This window comes from Macaca thibetana, chromosome 4 (genome assembly GCF_024542745.1).
Source record: "Macaca thibetana thibetana isolate TM-01 chromosome 4, ASM2454274v1, whole genome shotgun sequence".
Taxonomy (NCBI): domain Eukaryota; kingdom Metazoa; phylum Chordata; class Mammalia; order Primates; family Cercopithecidae; genus Macaca; species Macaca thibetana.
Genome location: NC_065581.1, coordinates 122,341,105 through 122,365,999, shown reverse-complemented (window position 1 = coordinate 122,365,999; position 24,895 = coordinate 122,341,105). Strand labels below are relative to the sequence as shown.

At 40.7% G+C, this 24,895-nt stretch overlaps 1 protein-coding gene across 5 annotated transcripts in view; it reads right to left on the bottom strand.

Moving 5' to 3' along the window:
• Positions 1-350: 350 nt before the first annotated feature.
• HIVEP2 (HIVEP zinc finger 2) overlaps positions 351-24,895 on the bottom strand; it is a 196,717-nt gene continuing 172,172 nt past the window's right edge. For all 5 annotated transcript variants that reach the window (XM_050787315.1, XM_050787318.1, XM_050787316.1 and 2 more), the window contains exons 5-10: positions 18,716-24,289; positions 17,535-17,689; positions 13,613-13,788; positions 10,330-10,431; positions 8,658-9,553; positions 351-2,815 (exon numbers count right to left, since the gene is read on the bottom strand). In XM_050787315.1, the coding sequence (XP_050643272.1) occupies positions 1,991-2,815; positions 8,658-9,553; positions 10,330-10,431; positions 13,613-13,788; positions 17,535-17,689; positions 18,716-23,902 (7,341 nt within the window). In that variant the 5' untranslated portion in view covers positions 23,903-24,289 and the 3' untranslated portion in view covers positions 351-1,990. The remainder of the gene's footprint in view (positions 2,816-8,657; positions 9,554-10,329; positions 10,432-13,612; positions 13,789-17,534; positions 17,690-18,715; positions 24,290-24,895) is intronic.

The following is a 24,895-nucleotide window of genomic DNA, read 5'->3' as shown; positions in this document are numbered from 1 at the left end:
GGTTTCCCCAGTTGAATTTCAGATAAGTATACATACTGCAAGAGAGGCAGAAGGGAAAATGATAATTTGCTTTATTCATGAATCTGTTCAGATGCAATGTATGCTGCCCAGGCCCATGAAGTTTGGATAAGTCTATTTCTAGGCCCACACCTTGGTGACCACTATCTGTTCTAATCAGATAATCTATGGAAGCCAATGACTGTCTTCTCACTTGTTAAAAGCATTCATACTCAGGATGGGCAGAGCCTGGCAATTAAAAGCACAGATGGTATGTTGCTAGTATCAAAATTTCTTTAGAAACAAAACTGGGAAATTAAAATGTAAAGCAACACATAAGAACTAGACACCTCAAGCATGTAATTGTATATTTATTTCTCTTTTTAAAGAACACTCCTTAATGTAATTCAATATACAAACTTGGTTTCACAGAATTATAATCCACTATATAGCACAAAGATAACCCAGATTATGTGTGTGCGTGCACACATGTGCGTGCCTGTGCACATGTTGCTGTACCCCTCCCTCTCTTCCACTCTTCTGGACCTACAAAGGCTCTTCCCACCTTCAACACTAACCAAAAGCCATTGTGAGTATTACATACAACAGACATCCTCTCACGAGTTCTTTGCCCTTGAAAGATTCTTTTCTCCATTCCCCCTGAGATAGCCAGGAGTCTGACACTCTTACCCTGTGCAAAAGGGTAAGGTGACCTCCCCTAACACAGATGTTAACCCTGTTCCCATGTAAACTGACTGACAGGAAGAGCTGGGGAGCAGGTTTCCATCCCCTTTTCCCCCTTCCACACCCAACCCTCAGAGTCCAAGTGCGACCCTCTGTGCAGCCTTAGTTCCAGTCACCATCCTGTGTAGCAAGAACTAAGGAGACTCTAAGCCCAGGTCTTCTCCATAAGCAGCGCACAGCACTGCCTGCCAAGCCACCGGGCCGGCCGATAACCAAGCTCTACACAGTCCCATGTGCTTTGTCACCTTAATTTTTTAAAGACACCTAGCATAGGTCTGTGGCAACCTAGTGTCCAACTGAGTTACATAAAATTGTACCAGTGATGCACTTGTACATATTTACATGGGGTGGAATGTTTTCCCATATTTTTAGATGAGTATATAGATCAACATGTTCACATAAGACCAAATACTTTTAATATTATTTATAACTGATTTATAAAGCTTTGAAAAAACTCACAATAGCACATTGTTTACTTTAATGCTTTACGGTACTATCATTTTAAAATCACAATCAGCACTTAAGTTATAGTCAATCCAGCAAACAAGAGACAAAAAAATATACAAGAGTTAAGAACTGACTGATACATCCTTTATCTTTTTTTTTAACTAATGCATAAGTGCAGAATAAGATACTCTAGTTTAAATATCTTGTTTACAATGTACATTTTTGTTCTAGTTACGCAACAGTAAATCCCATGCTTCACATAGAAAAGCAATCCACAACATTAAGAAAAAATGTACAATTTATGAAACAAAGTAAATAAATATTAGTATTACAGAATCAGAGCTGTACATAAAAGCTGTTCAGTTTTAATCATATAAAAATATGTTTTAGTGCAACCTCACATATATATTGATGCTGTTTTGCTTTACATCATTTAGATCCAAGTGTCCAAAAAAGGAAAGAAATTACATTTATTACAAAGCAGATACACAAATTCTAAAATATGTACAAATTACTGCTAAAAAATGCTTATAAGAATATAAGCAAAGTAAAGAAAAGGCACAAACATCTGTACAATTTTAAAAGTACCAGACCCAATAGGTTAATTTCAAATTTTGTTTTGGTCAGGCTCATGATGACTTGTTAATTTACCTAATTCTTTTGATATAACAAAAGTATATATAATAGCAAACTACTGTAACTTAGGACAGGCATGCTATAAACTTGATTACCTCCATTTCTAGAAAAACAAAAACAAAAAAAATGGGAAAATGTGGAAATGAAAGTCTCCATGCATCGTAGATCAATGTAGCTGACTCTTTTCTGACGAAGGATCTTTGCCTTCCTCTGTGCTTGAAGATAATTCCTTGCTGCTGTGAAAGTCCGACTGCTTGTCATCTACACAACTCTTGCTGTAAAACGTGGAGTGAGCTAATGGAGTCTGTGATGTACCAAAATTGTCCTTTTCACCATCATGCAAGTCAGGGTGGGTGGCTGAGGTACAGGGCTGACCTGGCTCAGGTCTACTAAAGTGTCTAATGCTAACATGTGCACTTCCCAGGGGGTTCTGGTGGGGCTCCTGCACCCGCGCTGGCTGATCTGCCCCAAGCAGAGCTACCTCTTCTGTGGCAATCCGGAGAGAGGCAATGGCTTTTGTACAAGTCTGTATATTTTCCTCCTGTTCCCGCTCTGTTGCATTTAGGCTGTCTTCCGAAGTGCTCTGTTTCATCAATAGCCGAGGAGAGGAGGGAGTGCTAGGTGGACCAGATGACTGCAAAGCATGAGGACTTCGCTTCTCATGCTGCTTAGAAAGCACATAGGGGTCCTTGGAGAAGGACTCCCCAGGCGCGCCTTTCTTCTCCTCAAAGCCCTCCATTGGCAGGGGCAACGTGGGTGGAGGATGTAAACTGGAAAGGGCTGGCGGCATGGAGTGAACCATCTGGATCCCACCAACGGGCACCATGGGGATAGGAGCTCGCACTTGTTGCTGAGAGTGGAGTGGAAGATGACTGAAGACATAGTCATCAGGACCCTCCGGGAAAAGGCTGGAGCCTGGATGTTCATAAGCACCTTCTTGGTCTCCATAGAGACTGAAGTAAGGAACCTGAGGTAATCCTCTTCTTAAGTTCTGCACAGAGAACAAAGAGAGCACAAAATTCAGATCCTGCTATGCTTCGTTCTTAGGTCAAGCTATTGGATTCATTCACTCACCCACTCACACATTCACTACCTAGACAGGCTTCAATACCTAATCCTTTGATCAAGTTTTCCTACTTCAAGACAAAGGAGATTTCTCTGTTGTCTTTTACAATCCTTGAATAAAGGTGTCTGCCTGTGAAAAGTTGCTTTTGTTTCTAAACAGCAAGGTGATAAAGCAGTCAGGATGTTTTCCACTGGGTACAGAGACACATTTCAGCTCTGTTTTTTTTGTAAGAGATAATGAAAAGAAATTAATAGATAATTGGCAAAAAAAGTTTACTGAGCAAAAAACACTAATAAATATTATTAGTATTTTTTTAATTCAAAAGGAAATAAAAAGATTACCATCTGTTGCTATACTGGACAGATTTGTAATATTTTTCTTAAGTGTTGATGGGTATATAATTGGAATGACAAGTCTGAAAATTGGCTTTTTAAAAAAGTTTTCCACAGAACAGATGACAAAATGGAACCACAAACTGGTTCCTCCAATGTGTAAGACATTGGTCTAAAGGAATGCATTCCTGCTAAGAGATGCTCAATGCAGAAGACCAACTTCTTCATCCAATAACAAACCAAGGCCATTTAAGTCTTACATCAATAATAATTTTTTAAAGGAAACTATCCATCATAGAAGTAGTTAACATTATTTCAGACAGTTACCAACTTATATTATATATACCAATAAATATTATTTTTTCCACCTCAATATCTTGTTGGCAATCAATAAATTAAGGATGCTTAAAATGTTCAGCCAGAATTTCAGATTCCACAGTCCTAGTCCTGAAAATGGAGAATTTATTTTCTATACTGTTTCTGTAGTGAAATACAACTTAGATTGTCAGATTTAATATTATCAGATTTTAATTACTGTGATTCATTCTTTAGTGGACTGTCATCTAAAAAGGACTTCATTTTTTCTATTTTTTGAGAACCAAAGATAGATAGATAGATATAAACCCATACAGTACACTAGTAGTCCAGGATAGAGCCAAAGAAACTGTTCTTTTTCATTTCAAGAGTTTCAGTTCTAAAACTCAAGGTATGCTCTATACCATTAAAGATTCATCCAGTTCTATCTAGACTGTGATTTCTGCTGCTCTCTGAGATGCTTAGCCCTTACCCTCCTCTGTGATATGTCATACACAAGCTGGAAACATGGGTTCTCCTGAAAGTGTGAGTGAAACGGTGATAGTGATGATTGCATCAACACTATCATTATCAGGACCTCATAAGCTGGGAAAGGTGGGGATTTTACGGTATGAGAATCATTTAAATTCTGCACATAGACAAAATCCCCCTTGTATTTAATCAGGTTTGGAAAAGGCATGTCTCCTTCATCAAACACCAGTTTGGGAGGAAGACCTGTAATGCCTACAGTAACAATCTTTGAAGATAATCAAGTATGTTTTCTTTTAATCACAGCAATCACAGATTCAAAGTTTAAAATAAAATCGAGCTTGTTTATTTTTCCATTTTACTTCTGGCTGCTATTCCATGACCTCCATTGCATACAGCCCATCAGAATGGATCTGTGGGGGAACCGAGGAAGTGGGACAGAAGTCAGAGAGAGAGATGTCCTGTTACGTAAACTGACTTGAGATCCCCAACTCCAGGCTGACAAATGGAGTCATGAATTGTCCTCTAAAACCACAATAATACTCAACATGTTCTAAATCCAGTAAAATCTTATTGGTGCTACTAATGAAAGTTTCAAATTTAGCCCTTCACTGATTTTAACCACAGAGCTACGTGTACAAGTAGAATTTCTACCATGTGGCCACTTCCACTGCTCCAAGCCCCACCAGGAATTTCTACACATCCTCTCTCCTCTCATTCACCCCTTCTTCATCCTCCAAAGAAACTCCCAGTAAGTTTTCTCTACTTTGGTTTTTACTCCATTTGCAATCTTATTGTTTTGTAATTCGGGCCTTATAAATGTGGTGGACAAACTTTCATCTTACTTAAATCTCAGTAAGAAAAATTTTGTCATGGAAAAACAAATAGTGAATTCAAATGTAGATTATGTTAAGTGTAAGTGCATATATATATAGACACATATACACATATGTACAAACATACATACACAGACATCTATATATACATCTATTCGCATGTACCAGATCTATTACCCTACTCATCTCCTCAACAGTATGGCAGTAGGGACCTCTAGACGCAAATGATGAGAGGGAGATAGAAGAGCAAGAGCCTCCTTGGGGGCAGCAGGGAGCAGGGGAGAAGTGACCCATCTGTGCTCAGTCACTGGCTGGGGCTGCTTGGAAAGCATGGACCTGGCTTGAAAACAGTCCTGTCCTGAAAGTGCTGACATACCAGTAGGAGGCTGTTTGCCCACTACATTCCTTACAGCTGAATGACACGTTCTTTCAGGGACAGAAATTTGTATGGGCCACCTCCCTGGCTGCCAGAAACAAATTAAGAAACTGTGGTCAAGAGGTTAAGTGACTTGCCCAAGATCACACAGATAACAAGGGATACGAATGAATGTTGACTGTTTCCCTAGACACAATCTTCATCTACACTACGTACTCACGGCCTGGGCACACCTTTGTTTCTCTTCTTGCTATCTATCTGCAACATTTTTAAAATGGAAAAGGAAATTTATTTATCAAAAAAAAGATAAGGCCACAAGCCACAATATTATTTCATCCTCAACCTTGAACCATGTGTAGTAGACCCTCAAAAATTCAGTAAATACTGAATAAATGGATAAAACATACTTACCTTCTCTATCTATCTATCTATCTATCTATCTATCTATCTATCTATCTATCTATCTATCCATCCATCCATCTATCTATCTTAAAATTAAAACTAACAGGGGCACTGGGGCAAAAATGACAGGGTGGCAGGATGCCTCTTGCTCTTCTACCTCCTTCTCATCATTTTCATCTAGAGGTCCTTACTGCCCTACTGTTGAAGAGATAAGTGGGGTAAGAGATCTGGTATATAGATGTATATATAGATGTCTGTGTATGTACATTTGTACCCATGTGTATATGTGTGTATACATATATATGCACATACACGTAACATAATCTGCATGTGAATTCATTCATTTCCTCCAAACCTGTGTTTGCTATGATCACCATCACTCCAAAAGCAGCCAGAATATGAATATGTCACACTGGGCTATAAGGTACCTTCACACCACAGTCAGTGTCCTGTGGTGTGAGAAAGCATAAAGTGGGCAGTGATTGGGACCAGTTGTCCCTACATCAGGGAGGCATGTGAACAATGCAGCAGGCTATACATCCTCTAAAGAGAATTAAACCGGGGAGACCAAAAGCATCATAAATGATAAAGTTTAACAACACTATGAAATGTGCCCATGATCAGCTGGGCATAGGGGCTCACACCTGTAATCCCAGCACTTTGGGAGGACGAGGCAGGTGGATCGTGAGGTCAGGAAATCGAGACCATCCTGGCCAACATGGTGAAACCATGTTTCTACTAAAAATACAAAAGTTAGCTGGGCGTGGTGGCAGGCACCTATAGTCCCAGCTGCTTGGGAGGCTGAGGCAGGAGAATTGCTTGAACCCAGGAGGTGGAGGCTGCAGTGAGCCAAGGTCGTGCCACTGCACTCCAGCCTGGTGACAGAGCGAGACTCCATCTCAAAATAATAATAATAATAATAATAATAATAATAATAATAATAGTAATACCCATGATCTGATATTTAAAAACAAAAATGAAACAACAAAAACACATAAAAAAACTGGTACAAATTCAGCGACTACTAAAACTCACCTCTCTCCAACTTTCTGGGCACATATCTAAAACTCAGATGAACTTACTTAGTCCACTCTTTCAATTCCTTTGCCCAACTTGACTGTGGGTTCCTGTAATTTTTTTACAACCACAGCATGTTTGCACTAAAGGTTTACTTTTTCTGACTGAAAAACTGCATGTTTGCAGTTGACTGAATATGCACCACTGTTTCACAAATGCCACACTCTCAATCCACCTGGCCAATGCCAGAACACAGGCTGCACGGGTGGCAGGGAGAGGCTTGTCTAACACACTCTGCCAGCATCACTGCGTGTATACCACAGAAAGCATGTGTCATCCCAGACTTGGTGTCACACGATCCAGGGGATTTACAGTTCTCTATTCGTGTTGTAATGGCATAAACTGCAGAAGATCCCTTTTTCCTATTTTCGCTAAGGCACCAAAACCTGTGGAAATGTATCTCTTTTTCTTATTAGCTTGCTAATTTGTTAGCTTGGTAAACAGCATCCCAATTGCCATACACGTTTCTACAGGATTTGCTTCATCATGAAGTTGGTACCAGATTTGTGAAAAGACAGTGCTGGGGATGGGGACATGAATGCAGCAGGTTTCCTAAAGTGAAAAAATGACAGGCTGAGCTCAGGATTCAGGGTGGTGGAAGGTGATGAGAGGGAGAAAATTGGCCGCCAGGGCAGTGATAAAACAGAACTGGGAGCTGGCAGTGTCTTCTGTGGCTGTGAAGGATGGTGCTGATGCACATGACACAGAGATCCGGAGCCAGGGAGTACAACAAAGAGCAGAGACGAGGAAATCAAAACACATTTAAGGCAGACAGATTCCAAAGGTATCATGCCTCTGTCTATGCTAAGTGCATGCTTTACTCATTTTTGAAAATCCTACACAAACTGAAAGAGGCATCACAATCTACTGAGCCGTGGAATTAGGTAGGACAGGTGCTTTTTTAATGAATTTGTATTAAACCTACTGCTTAAATGGAATCCATGATGGCTACTGTTATTTTCATCTATAATGAAGGCACATCACAGAAATCTCTGCACATACTCGCTTAGCTCTCCTGATTTCCCTTTCTCCTTGGGCCCACGCTTCCACTGAGCCAGGGCATTTGATGATAGTAATGGCAAGAAAAGCAGACAGGCTCATGTCTTCGATTTATAAACGTGCCGAGTGTGTCATTCTCTCCTCTCCCTGTCCCTGACCAGTTTCACATGTCCACTCATGATGGGCAAGGTAATGAATGTATTAAAAAGTAAAAGTTTTTGAGGCCAGGTGCAGTGGCTCATGCCTGTAATCCTAGCACTTGGGAGGCCAAGGCAGGTGGATCACTTGAGGTCAGGAGTTCGAGACCAGCCTGGCCAACGTGGTGAAACCCTGTCTCTACCAATAAATACAAAAATCAGCCAAGTGTGGTGATACACGCCTGTAGTCCCGGCTTCTCCAGAGGCTGAGATGGGAGAATCACTTGAACCTGGGAGGCAGAGGTTGCAGTGAGCCAAAATCGTGCCACTGCACTCCAGCCTAGGTGAAAGAGTGAGATCCTGTCTCAAAAAACTAAATAAATAAAAATCTAAAAAATAAAAGTTTTTGAAAGTCAAAGTTAACAACTGAATTAGAATCCTTACCTGGCGATGAGTGATGTCTAAATGTCCCTGTGAGTGTACGTCCATGCAGTCATGGCATTCTAAAGGCATTCTTTTTTACTTACAAAAAGGCTTCAGCTTATGTCTATCATTAATTAAGTTTAGAAAGCATTCAGAAAGGTCTCACTTATTCCCACTGGGAATGCACTGCGGCTCTGATGCAATACTACACTTCGGGTAATGCCACAGCCATGTTACCAACAATAGCATATGACAAAAATGTCTCCCTACTATTTTCAGTAGCCAGATTCACTCCACCCATGACAGATACCCATATTCTACTAAATTTCACACCAGTGCATTATCAGGAGGCACCAATGTGCTTCCACTTATATATTAGAAAGAGAAGTGAATTATACTTACAGGAGGCCCCAATACAATTGGCTCTGCTTGCAAATACTGCCCCACGGACAATGGCGGGTTATGGTATAAAGCCCTTCTGGGAGATGGCGCTCTTATGGTGGTCATGTATCTTCTCTCTCTTCTAGGAGAGAGGTCTCTTCTCGCTGTGATATCCTTCCCAGGAGACACTGGCCTCCTAGGAGACAAATGCCTTCTTGGTGAAACATCTCTTTGGGACATCTCTCTTCTCAGTGCAGCTTCCTTTCTTGGTGAAAGATGTCTCATGGGTGACAGATCTCTCCTAGGTGATAAATGTCTTCTGGGAGATAAATCTCCTTTGGGTATCAGATACCTCTTTGGTGAATTATCTCGGCAGGGTGAAGAATCGTATCCTGGAGAGGAATGGCGACTTGAGGGTGAGAAGTCCCTGGGAGAGGAGCTTGGCTCTGAAGGTAGCATGCACTCCTCATCCATACAACTAGGTATGTCCAATCTGTCTTTGTCTGGTTCTGAGTCTGTACTTTTGCTCTGGAACAGCCTCTGGTATTCTGTCATCTGGGTATCTTCACATGAGTCACTGGGTGTCATAAGCTGAGTAACTCGAATACTTGGCAAAGTAACCAAATAGCTGATCAATGAAGAATGTCCCAGGGAACTATCTGAAGGAACCCCATGGGGTACGGCGCCAACATTCACAGGCAAAGAGGAGAATCTAGGAGGCTGAGGACTCGTGCTTCTTGATCTTGTTTTTGGTGTTAAATCTCCCTGGTCATCAAAGTCATCCTCATCTTCATCATCATCATCATTATCATCTCCATCCTCACCATCTGATTCCTCGGCATCTGAGAACTGATGATCAGTTGAAATGCTGGACATGCTATGCTTCTCTGCTGCTTTGTGCAAATCTTCCATATTTTCTGAAACAATTGAACAAAGATAATGGAGGTCAAGATCCAAATGTCAAGGTTAGGATCTTATTTAAGCCCCATTTCTTTCTAAAAGTTTCTCCCAGTCCCTAGTGCCCATAGACAGTTATGTCTGAGAACTCCTATAAAATGAGGCCACTGTGTGACCCTGCATTCATTCTATCTTCTTGTTTATCTATTTGTTTTCATCAACAACTTACAAGAAAGATTCCACAGTAGGACTTTGTATCTCAGACATCATCCCACTCACGGAAAACCCTCAACAAATGAGCATGGATAATGTTAATGATGATGCTAGAGGAAAAAGAAAGGCAACAACCTGTCTCTGCAAGCTCAGGTACAAACGTATGTCTAAGTGATGTATCTCAGGAGGTCTGGCCAACCTCAATGATGTTTGTTTGTTTGTTTTCCTACAGGGATTCTTCTTAACTTAAATAATAATACATTAAAATACTTCTCAAATTTCCCAAAAAGCCTCATAAAATCTAATTTGCTATCACAAAGCAAGTGCAATTCTATTCCCTTCATGGCTCTAAATAGAAGTATTCTCATAGTAAGGCCTTTTTTGCCCTCAGAGTCAAAACAGAAATGCATTTCTTCTCAGTAGATTTCAAGCAATTCAATGTGTCAGATTTATTTTCTATATTTAGTATTTAATAAAATGAAAAGTGATCACTTTTTAAAAATATCTAAACTTATTTTACCACCTCAGCCACAGAGCTCCACTGTGCATAATGAAGATGTCTGTCAACTCATTTATGACATACCTGCTTCCTCAGTTTCTGTATCATCCACCGATGTCATTGAGACTCCCAATTCCAGGCATTTTTTCATGTGTGCTTTAGATTTCATATGCTTCGTTAGGTTTCCTTGAAAATGTAGCCAAAAAGAAGAGATAAATTAATTGGTTATCAAATTAACAACTGCTGATGGCTGCTCCAAATTCAATGCGAAATGAACTAATTTTATTAAATTCATCATGTAACACAGATTTGTTTCTACCCACTATCCCTTGTTTCAACCTTAAGAAGAACAATCTGGTTTTTGAATATAACAATCCCTGAGAGCTTTGGCCCAATCTCAGATATTCTTTATTCTAGAAGATATGTGGCAGTCCAGGCTCACATCTTTTCAAGAGTAGGCTCCAAGCAAAACTGGAAATCCCAGGCTCTTCTGCCTGAGAAGGGATCTCATATCTATCCAAATGCACCAGCCTCCTGGGACTCCACGTAAACAGGGAAACACAATCTGGCCACATACCTCAGAGATACTTCAGAATGAAATATTCTCAACACACCCACTGGGCCCCTGACCTTCTGGTATTGATCAGGTATAGGGTAACCTCCAAGGATCTTCAAAGTTCAGAAGAAAAATACATACAAACTAATGTGAGGGCAAACCTTGTCAGTGCACTGAAAGATCCATACAAATAATTAGCTAACTCTCATAGGGAGCATTATTCCCAGTATTTAGCATCTATCTGTCTGGCATATGTTAGCAAACGTTATGACAGCAATTCTTCAAATTCTGGAGCTGCAACATTCTCTTTTTATTTATCTTCAGGCTCCTATCATGCTAAGAAAAAAAGAAAGGTTTCATGCTGAAAATGTTGTAATGATAATGGCATATACAACTATATGTGTATATGAATGTGTGTATATAAATTATTTATATAATTTGTATAACTGCTTTATGAAATGTGAGAAATTTTGAAAACATTGATCCAATCCTCCTTGACCCAGGATCTATAGAAGAATGCACACACACACACACACACACACACACATATATATTTATATATATAAATTGTATGCCATATAACTTATCAAAAGAGATTCAGGAACAAATTCAGTTGTAAGGAACCTTTACATCACTTCAGTGAAAACAGCCATAATGTTATCTGTGCCTCTGACAACGCTTTAGCAATGTACTAACAAATACTTTAAGAGAAGGCTCTGTGAAATCTCCGTGGAAACTCAGCCTGCTAGCATAGTTTATTCCTCTTGTAGGAGTGTTAAGCTTGCTGTTCATGTAATGTATGAGCCACAGTTAAAACTGGGACACCGTTATTATTTTACTCATATTGCTTTATTATTTACTTATTGCTTATATACTTATCAATTTTACATGCTGTTTTGATAATTCCAAACATAGAAATATTTCCAGGCCCCCATTGCTCTTATTTATCAAAACTTTTATCTGCCATTTTTTAAAGAGCTCAAAAATGTTATAGACATATCAAGAATCCTTAAATCTAGAAAATTAATGAAACGTATCTATAAATTAATAAAAATAACCACTTCTGCCAGAGTGCAAGTATGCTATGATGTATATAGGTATGGATGCTAAGTGTATCAGGAGAGTTTATTTAGATTTTAGTATGTGTTTCTTTCTCCTACATTTTTCTCTCCATTCCAAGGATAGTCAGGCTTTAGACTCGCATCTTCAGAATAGGTCTGTAGCTAGAAATCTGGATCTGAAACAATTCCACCATGGCTTTAGTTTGTTAAAGTCATGAGCTGTGGAAGTAATGTATAAGGACAAGGAGAGGGAAGGAGAGTGGCGGGGGAGGCCCTTGAAGAAGTGGCACAGACGAGGAGAAGGGATTGGTCGTGCAAGGGCGTTCCATCTGTGCTCAGACGAAAATGTGGGTTTGGACAACAGGCATTTCAGCCGGAGGTGAAAACTGGCAGGGTTTTCCAGGATGTTTTGCTCATTTTAAGATTCTGAGACATTTGCACATTCCCAAAGGGTGACAAGGAAACTCCAATAATGACCAAGAATAAATTATTTCCTTCAGGAGATGATGATTCAGAGGCAGACTTAATTTGATTTTTAAAAATATCTAGAGATGTCTCATTTCTTCATCCAGTTTTTCACACAACTACACCTGCAGCAAACTCATATGCCCAGTGAAGATATGTATCATTCGTAATGACTCCTGAATTTGCAGTATTCCCTAAAATCAAAGTTTTTATTTTCTTATCTCCTAGGGAATCTCTTAGTAAAGTTCTGTATAAAGGGCTTGATTGTGCAAAGGTGAGTGGCATTTAAAAGGCCATATGTTTATTTTTTGAGATGCAAATGAACACATACTTTATTTCAGCTTCAAATGAGGCACTCCTGTCATATAGATCTTTTTAATAAAAAGGAAACAGATATGTTGAGAGGCTACCCATTTACACTTCTACAACCAATACAGCAATTTAGGATTTTCAGCTATAAAAGAATATAGCTATACATTTCTCTATCAAAGATAATTTTACTGGATATTTATTTTTCTTGAAGGGTATCAGAGCAGATTAATCAATATGAAAATTTAAAGTGGTGAGGGAATGCCTATAGTATCCACTGAACCTAAGGTAAAACACACTTCTGCAAAAATCAAACAACCTCTAAAAATATAACTGAAGCAACTTCTTTCAGTAAAATATTTTCACATAAATCTATCTGTTAAAAACGGATTTTTTAAAAAAACTTCAAGGCAAGTCCCAGTTTTATAAGACTAACAGTTATGTACTGAGAATCAGAAATTGTCTCTGTGCTGATAAAAACAGGGAACACAAGCTATCAAATTTCTATGCATAATTAATGCAACTGTGGATGGAGGCGCCCACCTGGGAATGTGTGGGTCTCTACATTATTTATAATCTTGAAACTGACCAAGAGCACATGTTTTCTTCCCAGCTGCTGCCTTGCTTCTCTAATACCACTGCATGTGCAGGATTTCAATGCTGGTATAAATATTATCTAGATCACATAACATTTCCAACATGAAGAAATAGCTATCCAGACAATTCGTAGCCACTTCCTTTGGAGACAACTGGCCCGGACCTAGGTCTATTGCTCTTAATTAAGTCATAAAAGGAGCCTCACAGTCTCACATACATCCTTTGATCACTTACTTGAGGGAGAAAATACATTTTGTGGAATCATATTTTCACAAACAAACCATGTTTATTGTTGATGAAGGCTATTTATAAAATAGCACTCAGAAATCTAAGTAGCCATAGAGAAGTATTTTTCCTCTCAAAAAAATCAGACTTGTACCTTTCGTTTTGAAGGCAAAGTTACATAACTTGCATACATAAGGCCGAACATCAGTATGGGTACGGATGTGTTTTTTGAGCATGCTTGGCTTCTTACAGCGAATACCACATTCTTCACAAATGTACTTTCCACGGCCACGTCCTCTGACATATACATAATCTTCATTTGATTTGTACCTGTGTTAAAAAGGGGGAATCCAGTGGTTTTCAAACATTCTTAGCATGCTATATCTTAAAGCAAAAGCTAATTATTTGCATGGCAAAGTTTTATGCGGGTCTTTTGCAGACAATTATTCAACTCTACGTCTATGAAGCTTGTGAAATTTATGCAGTAAATGCCTGAAAGAACTAGATAATAGATTTGGCACTGTAAACAAAATGTAATGCTACATGGAATTCAAAATGGAATTGGCTCCACTATTACATGTGAATTTATAGAGTTGGCAAATAGATGTTCAAATTGACTTATGTAAACCTCAAAGAGTTGCAGACCTTTGGATTGGATTCTAGTATGGCCTCCAATCAAGGGACATACAAAAAGCATATCAACATATTCATCATGTAGCTTTTGTTAACATTACATCATCTAAGATGTGCATGTACGAACATACAACCCTCTAAATTTGCTAAATTAAGTATAACTGATAATAGAATTCTTCATTGCAAATTCCTACTCTATTTTTACAATCCTGGCACGAGAGTGCCTCAGAAATTTCTAGTTTACACAGGGTGAGCTCAGCTCACCAACTGTTGTCTACAGATTTGATCTGCTCTTCCCGAAGACCATGAATCTGTAATAATGTGGAGTCTAAATTTCAACTAGCTTCTTCAAGGTAGTTACATAATGAAAACTAGAGATTCTATTTTTAATCAAATTTGCATTTGTTTCCAGAAGGGTTTCATAGAGATGTTTGAAAGGATATCTGAGGTCATCTTGCTTAATCAAATCAGCTAGAAAAATGGTCTTAGGTATTTTCTTTGATAATCGAGGGAAGAAATCTACCCAATGCTCAACCATGCCATTTTAGAATACAATAAAACATGATTTGTCACAGGATACAGTAGTATTATATGGACTAATTCAATGACTGCCATTATCTCTTAAGTCAAAGCTAAGGTTAGAATTTTGGGTCTAATGTTATTTTTGGAAAGACATTCCATTTGGGGAGTTCTTTTCATAACTTCCAAAGGTAAGCTGACATGCAAAATGCCATAATCCACTGTGGATTTAGTTAAAGGCATTAAATTTACAGTTTTTTTACATTCTAAGAGCATTGCAAACTTCCTCATTTTATCCTAGCTAATCCACAAACAGGAATAAAAGCAAGTTTAACTTCAGTCAACCAAACTATTGAAATAATTTTAAGAAAGGAAATCCATCCACATATTTAAACAGCAACTCTGTTATGGATTCACATCTAATCTTAACGTTATCTACTTTTTGGTCAGTACCAATACAGATGAGAATTAAGCAGAAACTGTTCAAAACTATGAATAATCCATTTTGCATGTCTTTGGTTCCTTTAAATTTTCCCCCTTTCACCAGGAATTTTGACTTCTACTTGTTCTTCAAAATTATTTTGAATTTTATCTTTGTCTTTTGTAATAAAGTAGAAAAAAACCCTAAAGATGCAAATATCTTTCAGCTTTAAATTTCACTATTCTCTGCCCCTAACTAGATGAAATTGCTTAAGAGATATAGACCAAAACAAATACTTTTGTACAAAGCTAATTTTCTTCAGGGAAGGATAATTCAAGCTTACTATAGCCCACCATCATAGTGATGGGAAATGCATTTTATCATCAAGCACTATAATTTTATTTTCAATGTCTTAGCTGATTAACTTGCTTCCAGAATGAAAATGCAGTAAAATTCTGTATAAAATATAATGATGTATTAGAAAAACCTGTGTAAGTAAAATATCATACAACAATTCTACAGGCCCATGAATCTACTTGATAATTGATGGATTTTGAAAAAAATTCAAAGTTATGTTTAACTAAATTATTAAATGTATTATTAAACCTATCAATTAGATAATATACACTTAAGATTTTGGTCAGTAATACTTTTTTTGTTTTTTTTTAAGCTATCACTTTGCAATTGCCAAAATAAGAGGAGGTAACATCAGGTTTGGAAAAAACACTTAGTCAACACTGGGCAGAAATTGGGCCACAGATTAAGAAGTAATGGGACATAGCCCCTAATGGGGCAATTAAAGGAGGAGGAAATGAAAGATGGGCACAATCCTTTTGGATCACCAAAACACAGCAATAAAATGTTCACATAAGCTTTTTCACTTGTGTCCTTCGTTAGTGGAGATGGGCTCCCCAAAGCATAGAGTAATTGTGGAGGTCTCGCTAATCTATTGGTGCAAGTGCACTGCTATGAAGGCTGCTGAATGTGAGAGGGTTGATTCAGTCACAGGGACCACTCAGTCTCTGAGGAAAGATAAAACCTATATTTCTCTCGTTTATGTTAAAAGATGGGGGATGTCAAAAAAATATCGAGACAAGCTTCATGACTACGTACAATGGTGGTTTTAGTGGTGAAAATGCTAGACATCCAAAGAGGGCAAAACCTAAGGGGAGAACCAAATAGAATAATCCATCTCCAAACCAGTAATGCTAGGTGAAAAAAGGATATTTCATCTCACTGAACATTCCACACTTTTTATTTATTTATTTATTTATTTATTCATTCATTTATTTATTTATTTGAGATGGAGTTTCGCTTTGTCGCCCAGGCTGGAGTGCAGTGGCGCAATCTCCGTTCACTGCAAGCTCTGCCTCCTGGGTTCACGCCATTCTCCTGCCTCAGCCTCCCAAGTAGCTGGGACTACAGGTGCCCACCACCATGCCCGGCTAATTTTCTTGTATTTTTAGTAGAGACGGGGTTTCACTGTGTTAGCCAGGATGGTCTCAATCTCCTGACCTCGTGATCCGCCCGCCTCGGCCTCCCAAAGTGCTGGGATTACAGGCGTGAGCCACCACGCCCAACCACATTCCACATTTTATAGTCAAACAAATAACATTATTATCCTCCAAATATAATTGGAATAAAGTCATGCCCATGAAAATATGTAAATAATAGATTTGTTGTAGAGATAAGGCTAATTACATCATAATCTCCAAAATGTGGTTAGCATGCTTCAAAATTTTTAAATTTTAAAAGCCTAAGTGTAGGGTTTTCCTTCTATATGACTGGATGAAAGATACATATCAAAATCTAAAACAAGATATTACACATGTGTAATTTTTCTTAACTTTACAAATAACAAAGTCTTTGAACCTTATTACTTGAGTTTCTATGACTCAGGACTCAAGATTTGAAAAGAAATTCCTAAATACAGAGAAAGCGTCATAGACCAGAGAAGACTGGGAAGGCAAGACAAGTGAGGGCAATGTGGTACCCTGACTTGGACCCTGGGGCAGAAAAGGATATTGATGGAACTGGTGAAATCCCATTAAAGCCTCCATTTTATATAATAAGAAAAATAAATGAAAAAATTAACTAGTTCTGAAGATTATACACAATTGTGCATGATCTGACTTTTGTAAGCATAGAATAAAAATATGTCCATAATTAAAACAAATACCTATAAAATGATCAAAGAATGAATAAACTTAGATGACATCAAGTGTCCCCAATTTAGTAGATTTCATAATAAATTAGAGGGGTGGAAATTTAAGGAAGAGGCTTGAATGATATCCATTAGGGACATTTTTATGAAAAGCAAGTCCCAAAAGCAAGGGCATGAACTTACGATCTGTTACCAGCCAGAGTTCAGAAATGTGAATAGAAAAGGAATTTACTTTCAGCTCCCAACCAGATTAGACAGTACTTTTTCCATGCAGACATTCTGGACCATTTACTCTGACCTATAACCGAACATTTTACATTTGCACTTATGTTTCCTTACCCTCCTTCAAATATTTTAATTCGGATTGGCTCAGTTTGTTTGGATCCAATATCTTTATCTCCATGAATATCTCCTTTCCCTCTTTCCTTTAAGATATTTCCCACTAGTTTCCTTTCTAGTTTGCTGCCAAATAAAAAGGACGCATCAGGTTTCATCTGTAAGACAAGAAGAGAGAATCATTTCACATGCTTTCTTCAAGACACAGGAGCTCCTATGTCCCACGCTTCCATAATCTCTGAAAATGAGCCTAAATTCTGTACCAAAAGGCCAGGAACTAGTTATATAAACTAAGGGCCACTAGGGATAAAATCAGATAAGAATGACAGTTTCCACTGAATAGATTCAACATTCTGTTAGATATAATTATATAAATATATATTTTATATATAAAATATATATACACATATGCACTCAGCACTCTGTGCAATGCTAATACTTAAAAAACATTCTATGTTTCGAAGTAGCAATGAAAACAATCTATATTAATTAAGGAAGTAGTCTCAAAAATTATTGAATGGTAACCGATATAAGTGAAAACATATTTTTAAATCCTGTATTTGCCTCCTTATTAATTTAGCAGAAATTTCAAAATGTCCCTTAATATTTTTATAATTTTGCATGGAAGGCATTGATGGTTCTTGTAGGAACAAACCAGCCAGCAACTTGGAAAAATAAGTTTTGAAGGATATAGATGTCTCGCCAATGAGAGTAAGCTCTGCAGCATTTGCAAAGCTCAGTCCTCCATCCTTGTCTTTCCTTTCAGCCTCCACTCCCTGCTCTATGGCCCACTTCACAATTCCCTGAATTCCTCACACCCAAAGAAAATTAGACCTGCTAGGTCACTCACAAAGGTCAGAAGGAAAATAACCCATGGGAATTAATCCCAGTGGTAGGATTTCATGGCACCCAAATTTTTACATTTTAAAAGCATAAATGTAGGCTTTTCCTTCTGAAAATACAGAAAGTGACACTTTCAGTATTTGGACCATGTCTGAGACCTCAGAACCCAGTGCAGTCAGTGGCTTCTTCCACTCCTGAGTAAGGCCAGACTTTCTGAGAACGCCCCCACACTGACCTTCATTTTCCTTGTATATTTTTTTTGGCCTTATATCCTTCACTATGTAGTCTGCTCAGCAATCAAATCCACAATACAGAGTTCTTCCTAAAACAATATTTGTTACCTGAGTAAACTGCTTCCAAGCACTTGATGATGTAAGCTTGCCGGTTCCAGGCCTATGCATAGCAGCCAGAGTATAAATTTCTGCAGTGATTTTTTGCTTGGACCTCAGCAGAGCCAGTGTGGTCTTGGTGTTCAATCCTGATGGGTTTGGGTTACAGGAACTAATGCACCATGAAGCATAAACTGAGGATTTGAAGGTGGCCTGTTGCACATAACTGGGTTTTGTATAATTCAAGAAGCACCAACTCACAGTAGTTGTTGTCCTCAGACTGGGAAACTGAAGAATCTGCTGGAAATCTGCCATGTCCGTGAGAAGAAGAGTTGAATCTGCCACGTTCCCACTGGGGGCAGAGGCCATGCGGACCAGCATGCCAACAGGCCGCTTGTGGCCCTTCCTTTCCTCTTCCGGCTGACCATCTCCCGCTGGTAATGAAGAACTCTGTGGGCTCATGCTCATGTCCGATGCCGTCTCATCGATATCTAATTCATCTGAAGATTCTTTGCTTTCAGAAGGCCCACTGGACTTCTGCCCCAGAAGTGGTGCCTGGGAACCAGAAAGCATCTCCTTGCTGGGCGGGAATGGCTCCCTGGAAGACGGGCTAACAGAAGGATAGTCTTGAGATGAGGAGGGTGACAGAGAGGAGAAGGAAGATGACCCTGACTGCAAGCCATCTTTTGGCTCAGAAGCACACCCTTGTCGAACCAGCTGGGGTTTCTGGGGGCGGGAGAGGTCCTTTTTGATGTCTGAGTTGTTGAGCTCCACAGCACTAAGCTCCTCCACAATCTGTCCATACATCTTTTCTTCTTTGACCCTTTTCTGCTGCTTGGTTTCCATGAAGAGCTCCAAGCTACTGGCTGGAGAAAGCATTCGCTTGCTACCTCCCAGGGTGGCCACGCTGTCAGAGGTGGAAGGTAAACACAAGGGGATTGAGGATTCTAAGCCGAGGGGTAAAGTCTGAGGTGCTTTCCAAATGGGGTACTTCTCCAAGCCAGCATGCTGCCCCAGCACCTGGGCAATGTTGAATCCTATCCCTTGCATGGCTGCGTTGGTGACCAGTGTCCTTTGGGTCATATTCTCATCGACTTTGCATATGACAATGGCAGGGCTATTCTGCCCAAGTATCTGAGAAATGCTTGTGTACATGACACTTCCATAAGATGGTACGTGTGTTTGGATCCGAACAGGAACCACTGTTCCCGGGAGGGACTGCAAAGGCCCAGCATTTGCCGAGGCAAAATCTTCTTGAAGAACCTGCTCGGAGGGCGTTTCGGTTGACTTGCTGCTCTGGTCTGATGGAAACTTTGGAAGAAGGTTCTTTGGGTGTAGCCCTGATGCCCCTGAATAACACGGGTAGGTCTGCTCTTTCGTGTGTGCATACTCAGCAGGTTTCTTTCCAGTGTTCCCTGCCACATGCTCTAAGGGATAGCTCGAATGGATTTCTGTCTGAAAAGAGGGCTTGCCATAGCTCTTCTGAGGGGGCTGAGCAAAGGGATGTGGGAAATGCGCCTGCCACCAGGGAGGCTGCTGAGCTGGTAAATGAACCATACAAACTGTAGGATATTGAAACTGAAACAAGGCATTCTGGATTGGAGAAAATGGAATTGTCTCTTGATGTGGAAATAAGTGTGGCTGTTCAGGTAAGTGTTTGCTTGTCATATAGGATGTTGGTTGGATCAAGGGATTTCTCAAAGATTCCTGACTGTCCATGTGCATGATCTGTGGTTGGGCCAGGTGCAGTGGCCCTGAGCTCAGCGGGGGACAAGGACCCACCACCTGCTTCCCTGGGTCCTCTTGCTGAAGAGGAGGCAGCACAGCAGGCGGGCCATGGTGCCACCCGGACCGGAGGCCAGCATGCAGGTGCTCCAGCTGCTCCTGCTTCACACTCTGATCCATGCCGGCCTCACCCTGGGCGATTTCTGGGGAGCCACTGAAGGAAGCTTGCCGCACCAGAAAGCATTTCTTCCTCTCCCTGGACGGTGATACCGTGGAGGCTGCCACTCCCGACACAGGAGCATGGGACAGATTCCCATAATCAAATGATTTGCTGCGAACTTCTGGGACTTCTGCTGGGTGAGGACAAGGCATCTGCTCTGATGAGCAGCGTCGCATCTCTTTCTGGTGGTGATGGCCTGGGACAGACAATGAGTATGAACCAGCAGGGACAGTCAGAAACTCTGAATGCTTCCCAAACTCATCCTGCTTAGGAAGTGCAGAAAGCTTACTGATTTCTTCTCTTTCAAAAGACATGGAGAAACTGGAGCTGTGAGACAAGTTGCTTTCTTGGCTGGGGCTGCGGGAGAGGCCTGTGCCTGTGGATTCAAAGCTGGACTCCCCTGAGGAGTGCTCCATATCGGCAAGTCGCAGACGCTTCTTTTTGGGTGGCAATTTCTCCGCGGGGAGCTGGGAAAGAGTCTCACTTCTCTGGGGCCACTGAAATTCTTCCACAGGCTTCTCTGGCTCTTTGCTCTGGGCTTCTTTCTCCTTCTCGGGTTTATCAGGCTCCTCGGTCACTCGAATCTCAGGAACCTGGATGTTGTGTTGCCGAACTAGCCTGGGCTGTGTGTGATAGGACGGCTGCTGCACCTGCTGAGATGGAGAGGGTTTCCCCCCACTTTCTGCACCATCCCCGGGTGGAGCCCACTCAGGACTCACTGGGGCTTCTGAAATCTCACTGTCACAAGTCTCTGAAGGGGAAGGGGCTTTATCCTGCGTGCAAGCCACAAGTTCGGCTGACTCAGATCTTTCAAATGAATTGGGTCGGCTCAGCGAGTTGGTGTGCTGAATCACAGAAATCACATTTCCAGGAGGTTTCCTGCCCCCTAGGTCTGACATCTTGTCCGAATCAATGGCTGAAGGTGACTCCTCTGACACAAGAGATGGACTTCCAGGCTGCAGTTGGGGCCGACATGGGTCAAAGCGTTCCGTGTGACCATGAGAAAGGTTTTCGTGTCCAGCCACGGCAAATCCACTCCTGACTCCTTCCTGCATCTGCAGTTTGGGGTCATAATCGGAAGCCATGATGCCCATGGGAGTGCTTACGATGCTGCTGCAGATCATGGGGGTGTCCTCTTCATCCCCTACGCTCTTCTCTTTCCGGCGTTTCCTGTTTTCACAGGTAGTTCCAAACATGCTTGGTACTCCCTGCAATGGCACCGCAGGATCCATGAAATATTCTCCACCATGTTTTAAAGAACTCAAGCAGGAAATGTCCCTGTAGCCTTGCTTTGGTGTTTCAGAGTCCTCCCACTTCTTATAGGGTTTCCGACAGACGTCATAGTCATACACAACCCTGTCCCCAGGAGACAATTTCTTTTCCTTCAGGGATGAACTGCTGACACCCTTCAACATCCTGCCATGGTGCTCGACCTCCACATGGCCCTCCTGTACTGAAGGCAGTTCAAATGCTGCTTGTCTTCTTAGCATGCGCTGAGGGGGTATGCCCACGGTCCCTGGATAGAATACATCGTCGGAACCAGTCATCCTTTCGTCAAATGAGTGACTTCCTCTCAAAGAAGGAGGAATAGTTAGATTAGTTGCTGAAGAAGTTGGCATTGAGTTGCTTCTAATAAGGGGTGAAGAGTCTACAGGAGCTTCTAAGAGAACCGGGTTACTGCCTTGGAAGTTTGCTGGATAAAGTTTTCCTTCATTCCTGATAGATGATGGAATAATCTGGGGTTGTCTAGACTCACTGTTGAACTTAGTGGATTTCAGCATGCTCGTTTGACTGGGGTCCACGTCGCCCTTGCTTGGGATCAGCTGTGAAACAGGATCTTCAAACATCTTGACATCTAACCTGGTGTTTACGTGAGGTAATGGTTCCATTATGCCCTTCCTACCCATTGCGGCACGCTCCTGACTTGTGGTTGTAACACTGAGTGCATTTCTCGGACTAAGCCGACAGTATTTTCCAAAGATGATTTCTTCATAAGACTTTGCATTTGTGTTGGGAGGGCTTATTTGCTGCTCAGCACTTTCTGAGCGAGAAAAGTAACCAGAATCAGTGCTTCCTTTACTGTGCGGGCTCAGAAGGTTGAGCGATGGCTCAGAATCTTGTCCTTTTTTCTCTGACAGTCTTAGTGCAAGTTTCTGTTTGACTGTGTGCGAATCATCAGCCTTAGTATTTAAAGATGGATTTGGTAGCATATCAGGGCCCATATACTGAGAGCTTTCATTAGGGAGAGGAATCCCACTTTTAGGAATAATCAAAATCGGCACCTTCATTGGACCTCCCAATGATTCTTCCAATGACCCATGATAGCCACCTCTGCTGGCAATGTCCAGTGGGATGGGTGGGCCAGGACTCATTTTGTCAGAAGCCTCGGCAAATAAAGAACTCTCCTCATCTGTGTCTGTACTCTGTTCACCATCTGAATGTATTTCTGCTTCTACATCAATAAAACCAGCCTCTAGGTCCAATTTAGATACCGCTGACTCTGTGAAAGGTACTAATCCTGCCTTAATTGCATGGGCATGTGACTTCCTGTGCTTGTACAAATTGCTCTTTGTCTTGAAAGAGAAACCACAAGGTATACATGGATATGGCCGCTCCCCAGTATGGGACCTGATGTGTTTTTTTAGTACGCTAGGTTTGGCACACGCTCTGCTGCAGTAAGGGCAAATGTACTTGCCAGGCTTTTTGGGTTTGTGCTCTTTCTTGTGAGCCTCTTCTGCCTGTTCGATACTTTTCTGGGAGTATTGGCTATAAGCAGGGTTCAGACTTGAAATCTTTTTTCTAGGATAACCACCACTGTGGCCATGTATAGGAAAAGGAAATAAGTCCTCGGAGGCAACGGATGGCAAAGGGCCAGGGAAAAGCCACGGAGGACCTTCGAGGCTCTGATGTGGCTTGGTGCTGTGCATGACCCCCTGTGGCAATGAGTGCTGAGGGAAAGAGAGTGAGTGTTGGCATGAGTAAGGACTCGGACGATGCGGTGGATATTGCTTCTCTGTGACTTGCTGCACCACTTCACTAGGGGAGGCCAGTTTCCCAGAACCAAACAGTTGTGCTGATGCTGTGTTTCCGATTTGCTCAGGCTCTATTTGTGGTTGCCGCTGTCCTTCTTGACTGCCAAAAGTGCTCATCTTAATAACAGCCGATTGTTCCTGTCTCCATCTACCTGATGCTTTATCAGTTTCTCCAGACCTTGAGGTAGCCTTTTGTCCTAGAGCTGTGTCCCCAGTGTCCATTTTGTTACACAAGGTCTTAAGTGCTAGTTCCCCTGAAAGCGGTGCAGACTCATGGAGTATCTCCAAAGCTGTGCTTCTTAAAGCTTGGTTGCTTCCATGTTCCAAGGGGTCTGCAAACGTGCTGATTGCTCCTTCTCTTTGGAACCTTCCACACGCACACCACAGTCGATGGGTATTAGATAGTAATGTCCTTGGACCAGGGCTATAACACAGTTCTCTCCATTGTAGAAATGTCCATCCAAAAGCTAAGTGCAAATCTATAAAGATTTCTTACGGCATTTGAAAATTTTCAACTAGGATGAAATTGGGATGATGAATAGTCTAGAAGAAATTTTGCCCATCAACTAGAGCAAAGCTCAATTGCCAGTTTCACTAAGATAAAATGACCTGAAGAAAAAGAAAATACAAAGAGATTGTCATAACAGTTCCAAATAAGAAACCAAAAAAAAAAAAAAAAAACCTAACTAACCAACCAGAAATCAGATAAATTTGAAATGCTTCTTACTCCAAGGAATTATTTTTATTGAGATTACATTAATTCCACAATTAAAATATATTAATTTCAAACTTTATGACTTAAGTCATAAACGTAAGTCTCTTCCATGCTTGAATTTTGGTCACTCTTTTAAATATCTTTAACTTTAGAAAAATATCCTTGATGGATATTATCTACAAAAGTATAAGATTTTAGAAAGCCCCATTAAAAAAATTAGAGCTATTCCTAACCAAGTTTTATGATTTGTATGCCAAAGCGTATTACATATCTCTATATAGGGATATGTTTTATAGCTTAATACAAAAAATATGTGGCCAGGCATGGCGGCTCACTTCTGTAATTCCAGCACTTTGGGAGGCTGAGGCAGGTGGATCATGAGGTCAAGAGACCGAGACCATCCTGGCCAACATGGTGAAACCCCATCTCTCCTAAAAATACAAAAATTAGCTAGGTGTGGTGGCATGCACCTGTAGTCCCAGTTACTCGGGAAGCTAAGG